A 17,071-nucleotide genomic window follows, 5' to 3' on the forward strand; every position below is an offset into this window, starting at 1 on the left:
AAATCCCTGATTTTCTCAGGTGTTCAAATACTTATGTTCAGCAGTGCAAGACAAATAAATTCTTTAAAACTCATACAATGTCATTTCCTTTTTTAAATTCTGTCTCTCAGAGTGGGAATGCACCTACAATTTGAATTTCAGACCCCTCCAGAATTTCTAAGTGGGAGAACTTGCAAAATCGCAGGGTGTTCAAATACTTCTGTTCCTCACTGTATGCTACATATCCTTCATTAGAATAAAGCTAGAAGTTTTATACTTGTATGCGAGGATACTCGCAAATAGGTGCAAATGATTTACAGCCCATCTTTGAAGAGTATGGCCCCTTTCACACGGGTGGACCAATTGGGTCCGCCTTTCAGTTTTTCAGGTGGACCCAATCAGACCATTGCCCTCTATGGAGCCAAAAAAGTAAATGGACATGTGTCCGTTTACACTCACCTGCATGTGATCCGGTTCGCTAAAACAGACGGATGGGGATCAGATTGGATAACAGTCAGATGTGAATGGGCAGGCGGTCAGTTTACTTCCAATCGCCCATATAGGACAGCAGGCTATGTCTGTAGCCACTTTGCATAAGTGGCATTGACATGGACTTGTCACCCTCCTGCTCAGCGGCGACAAGCTGACAGGTCTCCCACTGATCAGGCGGATCTGCTGGCAAAGTCTGCCAGTGTAAAAGGGGCCTAGCTGTCACATGCCATTTGGTGCAAGATCCTTATGCTTGTATAAGCTTCCAGCAAGAAGCCCATTTCTCAGGACTCTAGCTATCAAATGGGGTAAAGAGACTGCAAAGAGAAAATTCACATGTTCGCTTTAAGGTAGTTTTTCACTTTTAGCAAATTAGATGGGAAAACTCCCTCTAGGTGACATAAGGGGTCCCTGTCTAAAAGCCAACTGTTTTTTTTTTCTTAGAAGCAGTTGAGGTAGCATTCTTAACTGCTTGATGCAATTAAAATGCTAATCAGTCTTCTGAACTGCTTTTTTTATTTTTTTTTAAAAATTAGAAGTGCCAGATTATATTGGCTCCAATTGTGGAATCCTTCAGTACGCTACACTGGAGTTGACATTTATTCACTTCCGTGTTGACAGCACATAAACACCAATTTATTGTGGTCGTTTTGGCATTTAAATAGGGGAAAATATCTACTACAAATGAACCAGGAGTCTAAAAATTATAAAACCTAAAATGTAAACAGATTTTAGATTCGCTTTAAAAATACAGAGCTATAGAAGCGGGCTTCCTAAAACATATCACCACAAAGAACTTACAGGTCCTGTTCCACCTTCTTGTCCAGTGCATACTCAAGGTCTGTCACCAGCATCTTCTGATACAAGTCCTGCAGAGCTTGACGTGACGTCCACGCCTCTGCTGTACCAGGCTTGGACTCTGGCCAAAAAAAAAAAATCACAATGAGATGAAGATATGCACTTCCATTATGAAATGATTGTATGTACACAAGCATGAAGCAGTGAGGGGAATTTCCAAGATTCAATCAAACTATATGCAAGGTGTCACACCCCACTCTCCCACTCCCCATTCTCCACAAGATTTTGTACTGAGTGAAGAAAAAAATAAAAGCAATTTGTTCAAATCTAAAAACATTTCTTCATTTCCTTTTTGTTTGAGGCAGCAAAGGAGATCTAAAATAGTTTAGAATAATGCACAATCAAATGAGAATAGCAGACGTTTTAATCTGCAATAGCGGTGATATTTGGAATAGAACTGTCAGATCAAAGTCACATTTGTTATAATTAAAGCTTGATAAGAAAAAAAAGGAAAACAATCAAAGCACTCACAGGTCAGGAAATCAGATTCTGAAAATTGTAACAAGGGAGAAATGCTTAAGGAGAAAGAGCCTAATTTTAGATTAATGTAAACATGTTCAATCACAACTGCAGTTTTATTAATTCAGTCTTTTGTAGAGAAGACTGGATGGCTGTCTGCCAGAAGGTCTATATAAATGAACATTGCCAGCAAAGACAAGTGTGATTGGGTCATTTGGCGTGGTATTTCAGACGTGTGGATAACTATATACTCGATGGGAATTTGGGGTAATTTTAAAAGCCTAGTGAGCTCAGTGAAGGACTCTAAAAATTGGATCCCTCACCAATGTTCACTCAGGACTGCTTTTGGTGGTAGAGAGCCTGCTAGGGATACACCAATACTGAGTATTTTCACAAGTACTCATGAAAATGCTCCTGATATCTGAATCTGATACTTTGTGGTGTGATTTGAATCAATACAAAATGTACAGATGCAAATTGCACCGCAAAGAATAGCATGCAATTTGAATGGGAATGCAATTCCTGTCCAAAATTGTATCAGTTTCCCCACTGCTCCTGTGTGAATCCAGGCTTGTCATAGCCTTCACACAGGAGCAGTGAGGGAAAACCACCCTGCACTGATCCCATGCTGTTACAGAAGGAAAAGCCGGGCATTTGAAATCCCCGTGGCTTTATTTCCTCCTAGTAAAGGGATAACAGTACGGGCTAGACGGCTTTTGATTGGTCAGCACCGTGACAATCAAAAGACATCTAGCCTGTACGGTCATTCCTACACATAGAAGGAAAAGCCTGGGGATTTGAAATCCCAGCAACTTTCTCTTCTCTTATGACAGCATAGGATCCGTGCAGGAAGGTTTCCCGCACCACTCCTGTGTGACAAGCCTGGGTTCACACAGGAGCAGTGGGGAAACCACATGCGATTTGGACAGGAATTGTATTCCTTTTCAAATCACATGCCATTCTTTGCTATGCAATTTTCATCCATACATTCTGTATAGACGCAAACCGCACCACAAAGTATCGGTACACGGTATCGGCGAGTACTTTACCAAAAGTATTGGTACTCATACTCGCTTATCAAAAAAGGATATCGGTACATCCCTAGAGCCAGCCATGCTGGATGTGGGGCAAAATTTTTTCAAGTGGCAAGTGTAAGAAGGTAGCTCATCTATTAATCAATCCTATTAGAGGGATGGGGGTCTCCGTAGGCATCTTCCATATAAAAGGAGAAGCCTGAATTTAGTCTCTGAACTTCTGTGTCTCATACAAAGAAAGACTGCCTGTAGGGGGTGGAGTGACCCCAGCTTTTATGCAAACAATAAAGAGTGACCACAGAACACAGGGGAGGGGCCTGTGTCCTGTACCGTATTCCATGAAAAGGAGTTTACAGGCAAGTCAAATTCCTATTACTGGAGAGTTTGCATTCATTGATCATGGGCCGTCCCAAAGCAAACTAAGGGGTAGGCCACAACTAAGCAAACAGACCTATCAACAGACCCACAAAAAACAAGGGTTAAAGAACCTGAAAAACACTCATCGATAGCTTGAAGCACCTTAAGGCCAAAACTTGCATCAGTTGAAGCCTTAACATCCCACCTGGTAAAAGCTGGAGAACATGTAAACAGAAAACATGTGGCGGCCTAGCAAATCTGAGATACAGATGCTTGAAGCTGTAAAACCCAAGAGACACCAACAGACCTGGTGGAAAAAGCCATCTGATCCACCTGGCAATTGGAAGATCAAGGGCAGGATGTTCTCTATGAAAAGCTACAGGTAACACAAAAAAGAACTCATTTTTGTGAACAAAAACAGTGACTGCCTTGTAGACCCCGAGAGCCACCTAGCAAGTGTAATGTCCACCAGAAACTTTACATGTAAGGCTTCCCAACCAAGGAGCTCAAGGTACAAAGACCTTTGGAGTACAGAGGGCACCAGGCTGGGATCCCAAGGCAATACAGGGGGAGAATTGGAATATTTATATGAACACCTCCCTGAATGTGTGTCTTGATTAAGGCCCCTCTACGGGCTAGAGACTAAACTGGATTCTCTTAGGGCAGCTTTACTTCTGGTACCTACCTGACCCCCCCCCGCATATTTATTTAGGCCACTGCTGTGGTATTGTCATAGTGCTCAAGAGTTAATTTGATGGCTCTCAGTTCTAGAATGTTAATGGGGAATCAAGTCCTCAGAGGACCAGGTCAATTAGGGAGTTATAAACCCTAACACCAGCCTGTAAGGGCTTGTGAAAGAAATTACTTTCTAGACTCCAGGGCAGATTTGGAGATCCACCATGCCAAGGACAGATTTGTCTGGTGGCTGGACAGACTAATAGGATGATCCATAGAGTAGATCTGTTTGCTCAATGATGTGAGGATGTTGAGCTGAAGTGACCTGGAGTAAAACTGGGCAAAGGAAATTGCCTAAAAAGGAGGATACCTTTTAGTCCTAAAACCCCCATGCAGAAGTCAGCTGATGGGTGCCTTTTGGACCCGAGGAGTTCCTCTGCAGAAGGTAGTCCAAGTACCAGGAAACATACAGTTAGGTCCATATATATTTGGACACAGGCATAATTTTCATTCTTTTGGCTCCATGCCACCAGAATAAATTAAAATGAAACAATCCAAATGAATTTGAAGTGCAGACTTTCAGCTTTAATTCAAGGGGTTGAACATAAATATAAAGTACAAATTTTAGGAACTGCAACCATTTTTATACACAGTCCCTCCATTTTCAGGGGCTCAAATGCAAATGGACAAATGAATATGATCATAAATAAAATGTGCATTTTTAATATTTTGTTGAGAATCCTTTACTGGCAATGACTACCTGAAGTCTGGAACCCATGGACATTACCAGAGACTGGGTTTCCACCTGATGCTTTGCCAGGCTCTAACTGCAGCTCTCTTCAGTTCTTTTTTTGTTGGTCTTTCTGCCTTTAGTTTTGCCTTCAGTAAGTGAAATGCATGCTCAATTGGGTTGAGGTCAGGTGATTGACTCGGCCATTGCAGAATATTCCACTTCTTTTCCTTCTCCTGGGTTGCTTTTGCAGTGTGTTTTGGATCACTGTCCATCTGTACTGTGAAGACCATCCAATCAATTTTGCAGCATTTGACTGAATCTGGGCTGACAGTATCTCTCTTAACACTGCAGAATTCATCCGGCAGCTTCTGTCACATCATCAATAAACACCAATGACCTAGTGACACTGGAAGCCATGCATGCCCATGCCATCACACTGCCGCCACCATGTTTTACAGATGACATTGTATGCTTTGGATCATGAGCTGTTCCAGGAGGAGGAGGAGGGGAAGGAGGAAAGAAGAAGAATTCCAGTCCGCTATTATATTTGACATGAAAAAGTAGTGCAGTTGCAACAATGTATCTATTTGTATCCGAAAAACCATCTGTATCCGAAATGGATACAAATAGATACAATGTTGCAACCGCAATACTTTTTAATGTCAAATATAATAGCGGGGCTCTCTGCAGGGACAGAAGTAATTAAATGCCGGCCGTAGACGGGAAGAAAATCGGCCGATTTTTTTTACTGTTGGTGGTAACGTCGGCCTATTGAACGACCGATTTTTCGTTTTTTTTGTTAAAAAACCAGCCGGTTTTTTCCCCGTCTATGGCCTGCATTACATTTTCTGTTTGCTCACTTTGCATTTTGTAAATTTATAAAAACAAACAAAATATATAATTTTTGAAAGCATTTCTTTACACCAGTCAAACATTTGCACAGTAATGTATACACAGTATAGTTACATAGATGGTAAGCCTGAAGAAAGACACCTGTCCATCCAGTTCAACCACAGTATGTGTTTGTGTCACTACCGTTTTCAGTACTCGAAACCACTGAGAGACAACCCACCACCCTGAGCAGGCTTGGTGGACATAGTAGTGCAAGGCTTCCGACAAAAGTACTAATCCTTAATTTTGAGGTTAAAGCCTGGGGAGAGTGAAAACAGCCCTTTCGCTGAGTAGAGGAAGTAGCCATTTAGTAGGACACTACCTTGTGGGTAAGAGCACCCTTCCCTTAATGACTTCCTTGAGGAATTTGCTTGTTTTGGGAATCCCTTGACATTCATGTCAAAAAGGCATGCATATAAAGCGCCTCTTACAAACAAGTTCAGCAGACCAAGCTTTTAGAGACCATTCGCACTTGTACAACTTGCCGTGCGACTTTGGGGTCCAAAGTTGCATGACAAGTTGCACTCCATGTTTCTCAATGAGTACCATTCAAATCTGTGCAACTTCAAGTTGCAGCAACTTGAAAGTCGTTTCTGCACTACTTTGGTACAACTTTTGATGCAACTTTAGTCCAGTAAATGTAAAGTTGGATCAAAGTCGCACTGGAAATTGCACGGCTTTGATGCGACTTGTGGTACGACTTTGATCCGAATTTACATTCAAATGGATCAAAAGTCATACCAAAGTAATGTAGGAACTACTATCAAGTCGCTGCGACTTCAGCCATTTTCAAGACAGGCACTAATGTGAATGGAGCCTAAACAACAAAAGCCTACACTTATGCAGAGAAACTATGTTCTAGAGCGGGGTGGGCAAACTTTTTGACTTGAGGGCCACAATGGGTTCATATATTGGACCCGGGGGCCGGACCAAGAGTAGATGAATGATGTGTATGTGTCATCCATAGTAAGTATAGTAATATTCCCCCATAGTAATTAATCCCCCATATAGTAATTCATCCCCCATAGTAATTCATCCCCCATATAGTAATTCATCCCCCATAGTAATTCATCCCCCCTATAGTAATTCATCCCCCCTATAGTAATTCATCCCCCATAGAGTAATTAATCCCCCATAGAGTAATTAATCCCCCATAGAGTAATTAATCCCCCATATAGTAATTAATCCCCCATATAGTAATTCATTCCCCCTATAGTAATTAATTCCCCATATTAATTTATCCCCCATATTAAGTCCCCAAATCCCCCCTGTGTCAATTCACTTACCTTTGCTCCGCGCGTTCCTCTCGCCATGTTCCCGCGCCGTTCCGGTGTAGCATGAAAATCTGTCTCCTATGAGGATCTGTCCCCCTCGACGTATCTGCGCATGTGCCAGTTTCAGGCATTAGCAGCCGATCGGCGATCTCCGACACATGCGCAGATACGTCGAGGGGGACAGATCTTCATAGGAGACAGATTTTCATGCTACACCGGTCTTCAGGGCGGACTGTGAGAGGAGCCTAGCTCCCCTCACGTTCTCCACGGGCCGGATTAAAAGGTCTGCCGGGCCGTATACGGCCCGCGGGCCGTAGTTTGCCCATTCTAGAGACTTGGCAAAATACATTCTCTAGAATGTCAACACAAAACAATAGGCCTGAGCATAAGCATAAGCTGCAATTGTTCTAAGAACAAGGTAATCAAAGACAGGTTCATTTATCTTGTCCCATTAGCAAAAGTCTGGCAAACAAACATGGCAACAATTGCTGGCTTCAGAGCTGGACCTGAAGGTACAAAGGAGACCTTTAAGTGGGCTTCAAAATGCCTATCAACAGAATCCTTAAAAAGGGAACATCCTCAATAGAAACTAATGTGCACTGAGGACTTAAATAGCAGGAACCTCTACGGGGGCAGAATTTTTTCCCCTAAATTACTGTTCCATAGGATAAATTAAAAAAAAAAAAAAAAGCTTGAAATGTACCTAAAGGCAACGTTTTTTTTTTTTCCCTACTAGAAGTTTTGGACACAATGCAGATGAATTAGAACACCTGTTAGGTTTGTATTGTCATCTGTGCCACACTTAGGGAGATTCACCCACCCTATTTGTCCTGTTTACTGTTATCAAAAGTGAAAGTAAAAGAAACCCCAAATTTTGGGCTGTCCTCAAAAGTAATAGAGGGGAAATTTTCCAACGGGCACACTAGTTCTGTTGACCTGGAGGTCCCCAATAAATTCTCTTAATTTTCAGAGAATTTCTTACTTCCTGTTCTGGCTATGGGACAGGAAGTGAAGATAAATCTCCCCAATAGAACACAGATGGCAAAGAAAAAAAAAATAAAATAAAGGTTTTGCCTTTAGTTCTACTTTAACAGGATATCAGGATATGACCAATCTTCATGTAGTGCACATTCAATCTCTGCATGTATGGTAAAAGGTTTGCTTTTGCCATCCTCTTAGCACCCATAGTGGCTTGTTTTGGCTATCAAGAAACAGGTGCTGCCAGACAAAGTCTAGTTCACACTTTGTCAACTGTGGAGAGCATAGCTTATGGCTCATAAAATGCAGGGGTTGAAAAACGTGCAACTCCCACTACAACATCTGCATCCCCATCACCTTACTACATTTAATCCTCAAGAGATTGATTGATCCTCAACCTGGTGATACGATGGCTGTTCTCTCTTGCATGTATTAAATATTTAATAATCATGTGCAATATTTTCATATTTATTTGAAAAGAATTGTTACATTTTATTTTTATCCCTGAAAAGAATAAAGTTGCATGCAAAAACACCAAAAGATTTCTTTTGCACACAAGATGAAGGTTTTGCATTCATTTGTAGTACAGGATGGATAATAATAACATCCACATCTATTCAGCTTCTTAATTTACTGATACGTTAATCTATAGAAGATCCTGTTGTCTGAACAAAGAAGCAGACTTGGTAATGTCCATATTATAGCAGTACCACTTATTAAACACAAAAGTGATATTTGTGGTAAATACACATCATAATTATGCTTACCTGTCATATCTGCTTTCAGGACTTCTGCCTGCCTGTAATGAAAAACAGAAGAACAGTTAGTTATGGCTAAACTGAAGAACAACATAAAAGCAAACACAGACAACCTAAATTTGTTGGACAATTGTTGGTTCTGTATATTGGCATCATTAAATCATGACATTTTCCCTCACTTCCTGTTACACCTGACACATTTCCTAGACAGAAAGTGAAGAGAAATCTCTCCAACATGAACAGATTGGTAACAGAGAGGCTCTGACTCTTTTCCACCAGCATTTATTCTGTGTGTGCCGTATGGGAAATCTTCCCTCACTTCCTTTTCCATCTCATGCTTGTCAAAAACAGAGAGCAAAGTCTCCCTTATAAGAGATACTGCAATAAAAAGAGAAGTGGAAGTTCTTCTCATGCTTAACCGTTGTATCGAGAAAAAAAAAACAAAAAAAACAAAAACAAAAACAGGTTTTTACTGGAATCAGGTTTTAAAGAGGTAATTGATTTATAGGCACAAAATCTACAAATTAGATCCAATTTCTGCTGTTTTTTTAAGCTCAGCATTTACTAAATGACAATTTCAAATCAAAGAATATGATCAGGGCCAAGTAGGCCATACATGGATTGAAATTCAGATGGCTCAGCAGGGACCAGCTGAATTCCAATCCACGTATGGGCAAGAAGATTGTACAGAAGTTGGCTTACTGATCGATTTCTGTACAACTGCCTTGTTGGAGTTTCCCCACTCGATCAGAGCTGCAGGCTATAGCCTGCAACGCTGATCAGAGTATTCTGACAGTGGGGAAGTCTCTTCGCTGTCAGAATACAATAGCTCAGTGGGGAGGGTTTCTCCACCCTCATGGAATGTGCGGATAGGACAATTGGGTCAGTTTTTTGTTTTTTTTTTCCCCCCAACCCGCTGGTTATACAAAAAAAAAAAAAGAAAGTTTACCATAATAATGAAAGCCAAGCATAAATCAAAAATAATTGAGCATTTGTGGGATTTGTTACAGTTAGCGGAAAGATCTTCCAATCCACAAACGCAAGGTCAGGACAACCGTTTAGTATGGCTACATCCAGCACACCATCATCCAAACTATTGTACACCAATGATCACAAGTGGCATTCCAGTATACAAAATGCAAAAGAATAGATTTATAAAACACATACCTATACATACCAAGCAAACATAAGCAATTTATGTGACTAGCGGAACAGAAGTGAACATTTATGTGGATATCTTAATGTTAACCATACATGTAATCTAAGATGTGGAAGTTTTGAATAACTTTTCACTCAAAAAGAAAAGGTTCCATTCCCTCAGGACTGATTACGGCCTTTGAATAAAAATGATCATTTATACTGATGAAAAACTATTGTTTCATGCAAGTGTAGTAGTAGCTACCAAATAAGCAAATGTGTATAAAAACCTACAGTAGGTCAGTATACTCCTCTAATCTGAAGGTCACGTACCAACTAAAAGAAAAAGCTGACTCGATATGACCTGAGACTTTCAGGAGAATCAAATTCTATTATCTCAATAAATGAGATCATAATAAGAAAGACTGTACCACAGCTAGTGCATGCATTCAATCGACATGCCATGGTGCCAAGCCGGTGAGGAAATGGGAGTTGTTTCTCCCGGCATCAACAAAACTCATCTGTCAGTTTAATTGCTACCTCCCATCTACATGTGCCTTGTGCGAGACAAAGTCAGATTTGTGGTGCATGCATGACAGACAGAGCTTTTTAGTGAGGAAGGGAGGAGGGAGACAGGATACAAGGGGCAGACAATATAAATGAAAAAAATTTAACCCCAGAGACCTGTACCACTGAAACAAAATGAATGGCTACCTGAATCTTTACTATGGCATTCCACAACAGTAATAAACTTTATTCTTTACATGGTATTTTTCTAATTACTTTAACAAAACAAACAGGAATATAATTGAAGAGGTTATAACAAAAAAGGTTTATACTTACCTGCTGTGCACAGAGTGATCCTGAACCTCCTCTTCTGGGGTCTCCACTAGCACTCTAGGGTACTCCTCTTTTGCGTGCATCACCATAGCAAGCCCCTTGCTATGGGGGCGCACATGCAAACTTGCTTCCAAGCTGGGCTGTGTGCATCCATAAGCACACACAGCCCAGCTCGGCTCCACCCCCACTTCAGAGTATTTGTTTGACAGCAGCAGAAGCGAATGGCACCCACTGCTGCCTCTGTGTTCTGTGAGCAAAGATAGACCAGCACTGGATCGAGAGAGGGCTCAGGAAAGTATAAGAGGTGGGCAATAACACCTATTGATCTGGCCAACAACACATCTACTGTTTTTTTTTTATACTGTTTGCCTCCTGTATTACAGTGCCCCCACTATGGATGAATTAGCACTGGGGGCACATTTAGACAGCAGTATTGTCAGTGTGGGAGGAGGGGAGTGTTAGATGTACAAGCAGATTTACACACACTAACAAACTAAAGTTGAATTCCAGCTAATACATTTATAAGCAACTGACATCAATCAGCAAAATTTTTTTTATCCATTTTTAGGAGGAATGACCCACTATCTCAGGAATAAACTTGCCAGTGACCACCAACGTAAGGAGGGAACATTGTTCCCACTGACCACCAACGTAAGGAGGGAACATTGTTCCCACTGACCACCAACGTAAGGAGGGAAAAGTGTTCCCACTGACCACCAACGTAAGGAGGGAAAAGTGTTCCCACTGACCACCAACGTAAGGAGGGAAAAGTGTTCCCACTGACCACCAACGTAAGGAGGGAAAAGTGTTCCCACTGACCACCAACGTAAGGAGGGAACATTGTTCCCACTGACCACCAACGTAAGGAGGGAACATTGTTCCCACTGACCACCAACGTAAGGAGGGAACATTGTTCCCACTGACCACCAACGTAAGGAGGGAACATTGTTCCCACTGACCACCAACGTAAGGAGGGAACATTGTTCCCACTGACCACCAACGTAAGGAGGTAACATTGTTCCCACTGACCACCAATGTAAGGAGGGAACATTGTTCCCACTGACCACCAACGTAAGGAGGGAACATTGTTCCCACTGACCACCAACGTAAGGAGGGAACATTGTTCCCACTGACCACCAACGTAAGGAGGAAACATTGTTCCCACTGACCACCAACGTAAGGAGGGAAAAGTGTTCCCACTGACCACCAACGTAAGGAGGGAAAAGTGTTCCCACTGACCACCAACGTAAGGAGGGAAAAGTGTTCCCACTGACCACCAACGTAAGGAAGGAACATTGTTCCCACTGACCACCAACGTAAGGAGGGAACATTGTTCCCACTGACCACCAACGTAAGGAGGGAACATTGTTCCCACTGACCACCAACGTAAGGAGGGAACATTGTTCCCACTGACCACCAACGTAAGGAGGGAACATTGTTCCCACTGACCACCAACGTAAGGAGGGAACATTGTTCCCACTGACCACCAACGTAAGGAGGGAACATTGTTCCCAGTGACCACCAACGTAAGGAGGGAACATTGTTCCCAGTGACCACCAACGTAAGGAGGGAACATTGTTCCCAGTGACCACCAACGTAAGGAGGGAACATTGTTCCCAGTGACCACCAACGTAAGGAGGGAACATTGTTCCCAGTGACCACCAACGTAAGGAGGAAACATTGTTCCCAGTGACCACCAATGTAAGGAGGGAACATTGTTCCCAGTGACCACCAATGTAAGGAGGGAACATTGTTCCCAGTGACCACCAACGTAAGGAGGGAACATTGTTCCCAGTGACCACCAACGTAAGGAGGGAACATTGTTCCCAGTGACCACCAACGTAAGGAGGGAACATTGTTCCCAGTGACCACCAACGTAAGGAGGGAACATTGTTCCCAGTGACCACCAACGTAAGGAGGGAACATTGTTCCCAGTGACCACCAACGTAAGGAGGGAACATTGTTCCCAGTGACCACTATGTAAGGAGGGAACATTGTTCCCACTGACCACCAATGTAAGGAGGGAACATTGTTCCCACTGACCACCAATGTAAGGAGGGAACACTGTTCCCACTGACCACCAATGTAAGGAGGGAACACTGTTCCCACTGACCACCAATGTAAGGAGGGAACACTGTTCCCACTGACCACCAATGTAAGGAGGGAACACTGTTCCCACTGACCACCAATGTAAGGAGGGAACACTGTTCCCACTGACCACCAATGTAAGGAGGGAACATTGTTCCCACTGACCACCAATGTAAGGAGGGAACATTGTTCCCACTGACCACCAATGTAAGGAGGGAACATTGTTCCCACTGACCACCAATGTAAGGAGGGAAAATTGTTCCCACTGACCACCAATGTAAGGAGGGAAAATTGTTCCCACTGACCACCAATGTAACAAGGGAGCATTCTTCCCATTGTTTAGCAGTGGGACAAGATAATTTAGAGATTTAACAAAATAATGATTTTTTTTAATGCTCACTACAATGTTTATGCAAGCTCGACAATAAATACAGAGCCCATTGAAATGATTTTACCAATGTACACTTTTTCTTACAAAAAAAAGCCAGCCCAACAAGTCTCCTGCCTCATCTGGTGAAGAAAATGTTAATCATTTACATTACACTACATGCCTACCATAGCTGAACGCACACAGTTTCAAAACAGGTTCAAATTGCATTAGGATCAAGTGCAAAGCACCAGCCTGCAGAGAGTGGAGGGTGCAGAAACATGTCAGAAATGTGATCCGTCACTGCCGGCGCTGACAATAAAAGCACAGACAGATGAGGACATGACTAACAGCTCTAGGAAACATCTACCTATAAGGTGTGTCTGCTCACACGAGGCGAGTGTGCCAGACTGGTGCACAACTGAGCTGCAAACTGCACAGATAACAATGGGGAACCTTTTGAGTCTAAGCAAAAACACACCAGTACCCAAAAGAGGTAGTGAGATAGTTGCCACAGAAAATGGAAACCAAGATAGTGACTATTTTGTGGATATAATAGTTTACTATAAAATAATATTAGCCCTGTTCCAGAATCCACAAAAACTATACAGCTCAAGTCAAGATGAATTCAAAACCTTAATTGTTTTACTGTTCATTCTTTGTGTCACGCCCCTCAGATCAAACTCCATTCTGCTTTCAGCACTATAGTTGTGACAAGGCCAGCGTGTGTTAGACTGTTAAACATAGCAGCCTTTAGTTGCAGCTTCTTGCCTGGAATCGGGGTTTTCTGCTGGGAAGCATCAAAGAGTAAACAGTGACATAACGGACACCTACTCTTTGGCTCCAAACTGACAATTTCTGTAGGATCACCAATTGGGCTTTGATTCAATTCGACACCCCCACCCCTAAAAATGGAATAGCTTTACAGATCCTGGTACCATAATCTTCCAAGTTATATGCGTCCCAGTCAATGAATTTGGAGGCCAAGTCTCCAATGTTTCAAGCACTGCCCTGATTATGAATAACGTGGTGTCATCCGCACACACTGTAGCATAAGGAAGTGTGAAAGCAGCCAACTGTGTCACACTTCTCCTCCCTTCCTTGCAGGCTCTATGAAAAAACATTCTTAAAGTGGAACTTCACTCGCTTAATCAACACGGACTAATTTTAATCCTTATGCTGTTACCATTAGTAAATAGATAGGAAATTAGATCATATTTACTTGTTTTAAACATTTTTCTTTTTACATTTCTTCAGTTACTTCCTGGTTTCCACGCCTAGGCAAATGATGTCACACATCCCAGCAGTCTTCAAGAGGGTCTTCAGCTAAGCACACCCTCCTGCCTGCATGCCTAAGCTAAGGACAGAGGGATTCCAGGAAGTAAATGCTTCATGAATCGTGCCCTTACTCAAGATGACTACTGCCAGAAATGCCAAGGGTCATTTTTAAAAATGATTTCTCAGCAAAATAAAGCAGAGAGACATGGATGGGTGGGGGAGTTTGCTTTGAATATTAACAATGAATTAAATAGCATTTTTGGTTTGTGGTGCTCAGATGCAGTGCAGTTCCACTTTAAGTTTATTGCAGTACACACGATGAGAAAATCGGACAGAAAGAAACACTTTTGGAGTGATGATCTGACAACCTAATCATTAGCACACAGCTTTCAAGCGCTAATCATGACAGTTTATGCAAAATTAACCGAAGGGACAATCACGAAAATTGTTCTCGTAAGCTAATAGAACAAATAATTTTTATGTAATTAATATAGTATTTGTATGAAGAAAATTGAGTGACCAAAACCGTGCATGCTCGGAAATGAAAGAATACATTACATCACTTGTGAAGTTGTATTCTGTCTTACAAGAATTTTTGCAACTTTAGTAACCCATTAGTTTTCTAAAGGCGAGTAGCATTGAGAAAAAAAAAAAAAACGATCATCTGTCTGATATTCTCATCATGTGTACAAGGCATTACTCTAGCTACTCTAGATTATAGGAGTCTGCCTAAAGTATACCAAGACCATCAAATCTTGGAAGAGTGGCTCAATTTGTAAATGAAGGGTTGATACCATTATAGATTTAGAGGGGGGGAAAAAAAAAAAAAGACTAAAAGGTTTGGCTATGTTTTTCACCAAACAAAAACAACTTTTTTTTTGTTCCAGCTTCCTATATATTTAATGCGAAAGTAGAATACAGGAAGCAAAAATGGTTTTAGTTCTCCCCTTAGGTCCAGCCTGATGTACTGTGACAACATTCACATAAACACATGTTGCCACAACATGTGACAACGTACTTGCTCTATGTGTGGTGTATATAGTGAATGGCACATCAACACATTGTACAACAGAGCCTAATAGACATATATAGACTGTTAGATAGAGATTATATATATATATATATACTTTTGCCACCAAAACAGCCTTGACCCATTGAGGCATGGTCTCCACTAGACCTCAGTTCATAGTAGATCTTTAAGCCTCCACCAGCTTGCCTTCTTCCATAGTGCATCTTGGTGCCATCTCTCCCCCAAGTAAGCAATGCACATGCACTCATCCCCATTATTCATCAGTTTAGGCCACCTTCTTCCATTGCTCTGTGGTCCAGTTCTGATGCTCAATTGCCTATTGTAAGTGCCTTTGGCTGTGGACACAGCTCAGTATGGGTGCCTGATTAGGCTGTGACTACACAGCCTCATACTCAACAGACCGCAATGAGCTGTGTGTTCTAGCACTATTCTATGTGAACCAGCATTAACTTTTTCAGCGATCTGAGCTACAGCGCCTCTTCTATTGGACTGGACTACATGGGCCGGTCTTCACTCCCCACATGCATGAATGAGCCTTGGCCGCCCATGACCCAGGTCGTTGGTTTTCCTTCCTTGGACCACATTTGGGAGAACCTGACCACTGGGAATATCCCACAAGAGATGCAGTTTTGAAGTTGCTCTGACCCAGCCGTCTAGCCATTACAATTTGGAACTTGTCAAAGTAGTTTAATGATCCTTACACTTGGCCATTTTTTTTGTATTCAAAACATCAACTTTAGAGATAACAAGTTCATATGTGGTTTTGAGTGTGTGTTATACACCGAAGAGTCTAAATGACTTCAGAAGGAGAACTGGGTAACAAGCAAAGGTACAATGTTATAAATGAAGGCTATCGCAATAAGGTTTATCCACACAAGTGATGGGTCTATCCAAGAAAGGGCGAGGATCATGGTTGTTTGGGTGTTTCCCTTTTCCCAAAGTTGTTCCTTTGTAAAGACATTCTAGTTGAGGTGGTCTGGGCATTTTAAAAGGATAGATCATGGGCTGAACAAGCTACATCCAACTGGTAGTGGGCCACAGTCATACCTAGAAAGTAATGTTTTGAAGTACCCTGAAAGAGTTTTAAGCCCAACTGTGGGCAAAAAATAACACTTCCACACAGCACCAAGTGCACTCACAATAAAAATTCCATGTTCTAAAGGATGGGGATTTTTTTGTTTATTTCACACAATGTATACTAGGAACCATAGCTACATAAAAATATTCCAAGTGTCCCAAGCAAACAGGTGGTACAGAAGGCTGACATTTGGTTCACACTGCTTCTATTGTTTCAAAAATAGAAAATCTGAAACAAAAAACACACAGAGATGTAGCTACCCTTACAGCATATTTATTGCTGAATCGTGTTTTTCCTGTAGTCTAACATACAGTAAGGGCCTGTTTAGATTTGGTTATGTGGTAATGCACATTAAGTGGAATGTCATTTGTTTTCAATGGTACCCCAACGTATTAGTGGAGCAAGAGTCAACGGGGCCACCAAGTTCAGCCACCTGTGCAATAGCAGACAGCCCCACCTCCAGTCAACCACAACAACCAGGCGGACATCTGGCGGAGCCACTGATGGACAGGCGAGAGCTGTCCCACTGCCCCCTCCAGTGACGTTGCCCCCAACTGACTTGCTGCAACCCAACTGCCCCCCCATCTGTCCCATTGCCCCCCACCTATGACACTGTACTCCACTGCCCCCCTCGTATGACACTGCCCCCTCTTATGGTGCATGCTTCTTCCCACCTGTGATGCTGCCCCACCAACATATTCTGCTGCCCCCCTTCTGCCCCATTGCCCCCTCCCATGACCTTTCCCCCTCCTATCCCACTGGCCCCCA

The 17,071-nt window shown here is 42.2% G+C and overlaps 1 protein-coding gene across 5 annotated transcripts in view; it reads right to left on the reverse strand.

Moving 5' to 3' along the window:
* Nucleotides 1–17,071, reverse strand: part of SMG7 (SMG7 nonsense mediated mRNA decay factor) — a 121,827-nt gene that overhangs the window by 82,053 nt on the left and 22,703 nt on the right. For all 5 annotated transcript variants that reach the window (XM_089683979.1, XM_089683978.1, XM_089683977.1 and 2 more), the window contains exons 2-3: nucleotides 8,495–8,526; nucleotides 1,270–1,387 (exon numbers count right to left, since the gene is read on the reverse strand). In XM_089683979.1, coding sequence (XP_089540105.1) covers nucleotides 1,270–1,387; nucleotides 8,495–8,526 — 150 coding nt within the window. The remainder of the gene's footprint in view (nucleotides 1–1,269; nucleotides 1,388–8,494; nucleotides 8,527–17,071) is intronic.

Source organism: Staurois parvus, unplaced genomic scaffold (genome assembly GCF_062004578.1).
Source record: "Staurois parvus isolate SC_StPar_1 unplaced genomic scaffold, SC_StPar_1.0 ptg000332l, whole genome shotgun sequence".
NCBI classification, from domain to species: Eukaryota; Metazoa; Chordata; class Amphibia; order Anura; family Ranidae; genus Staurois; species Staurois parvus.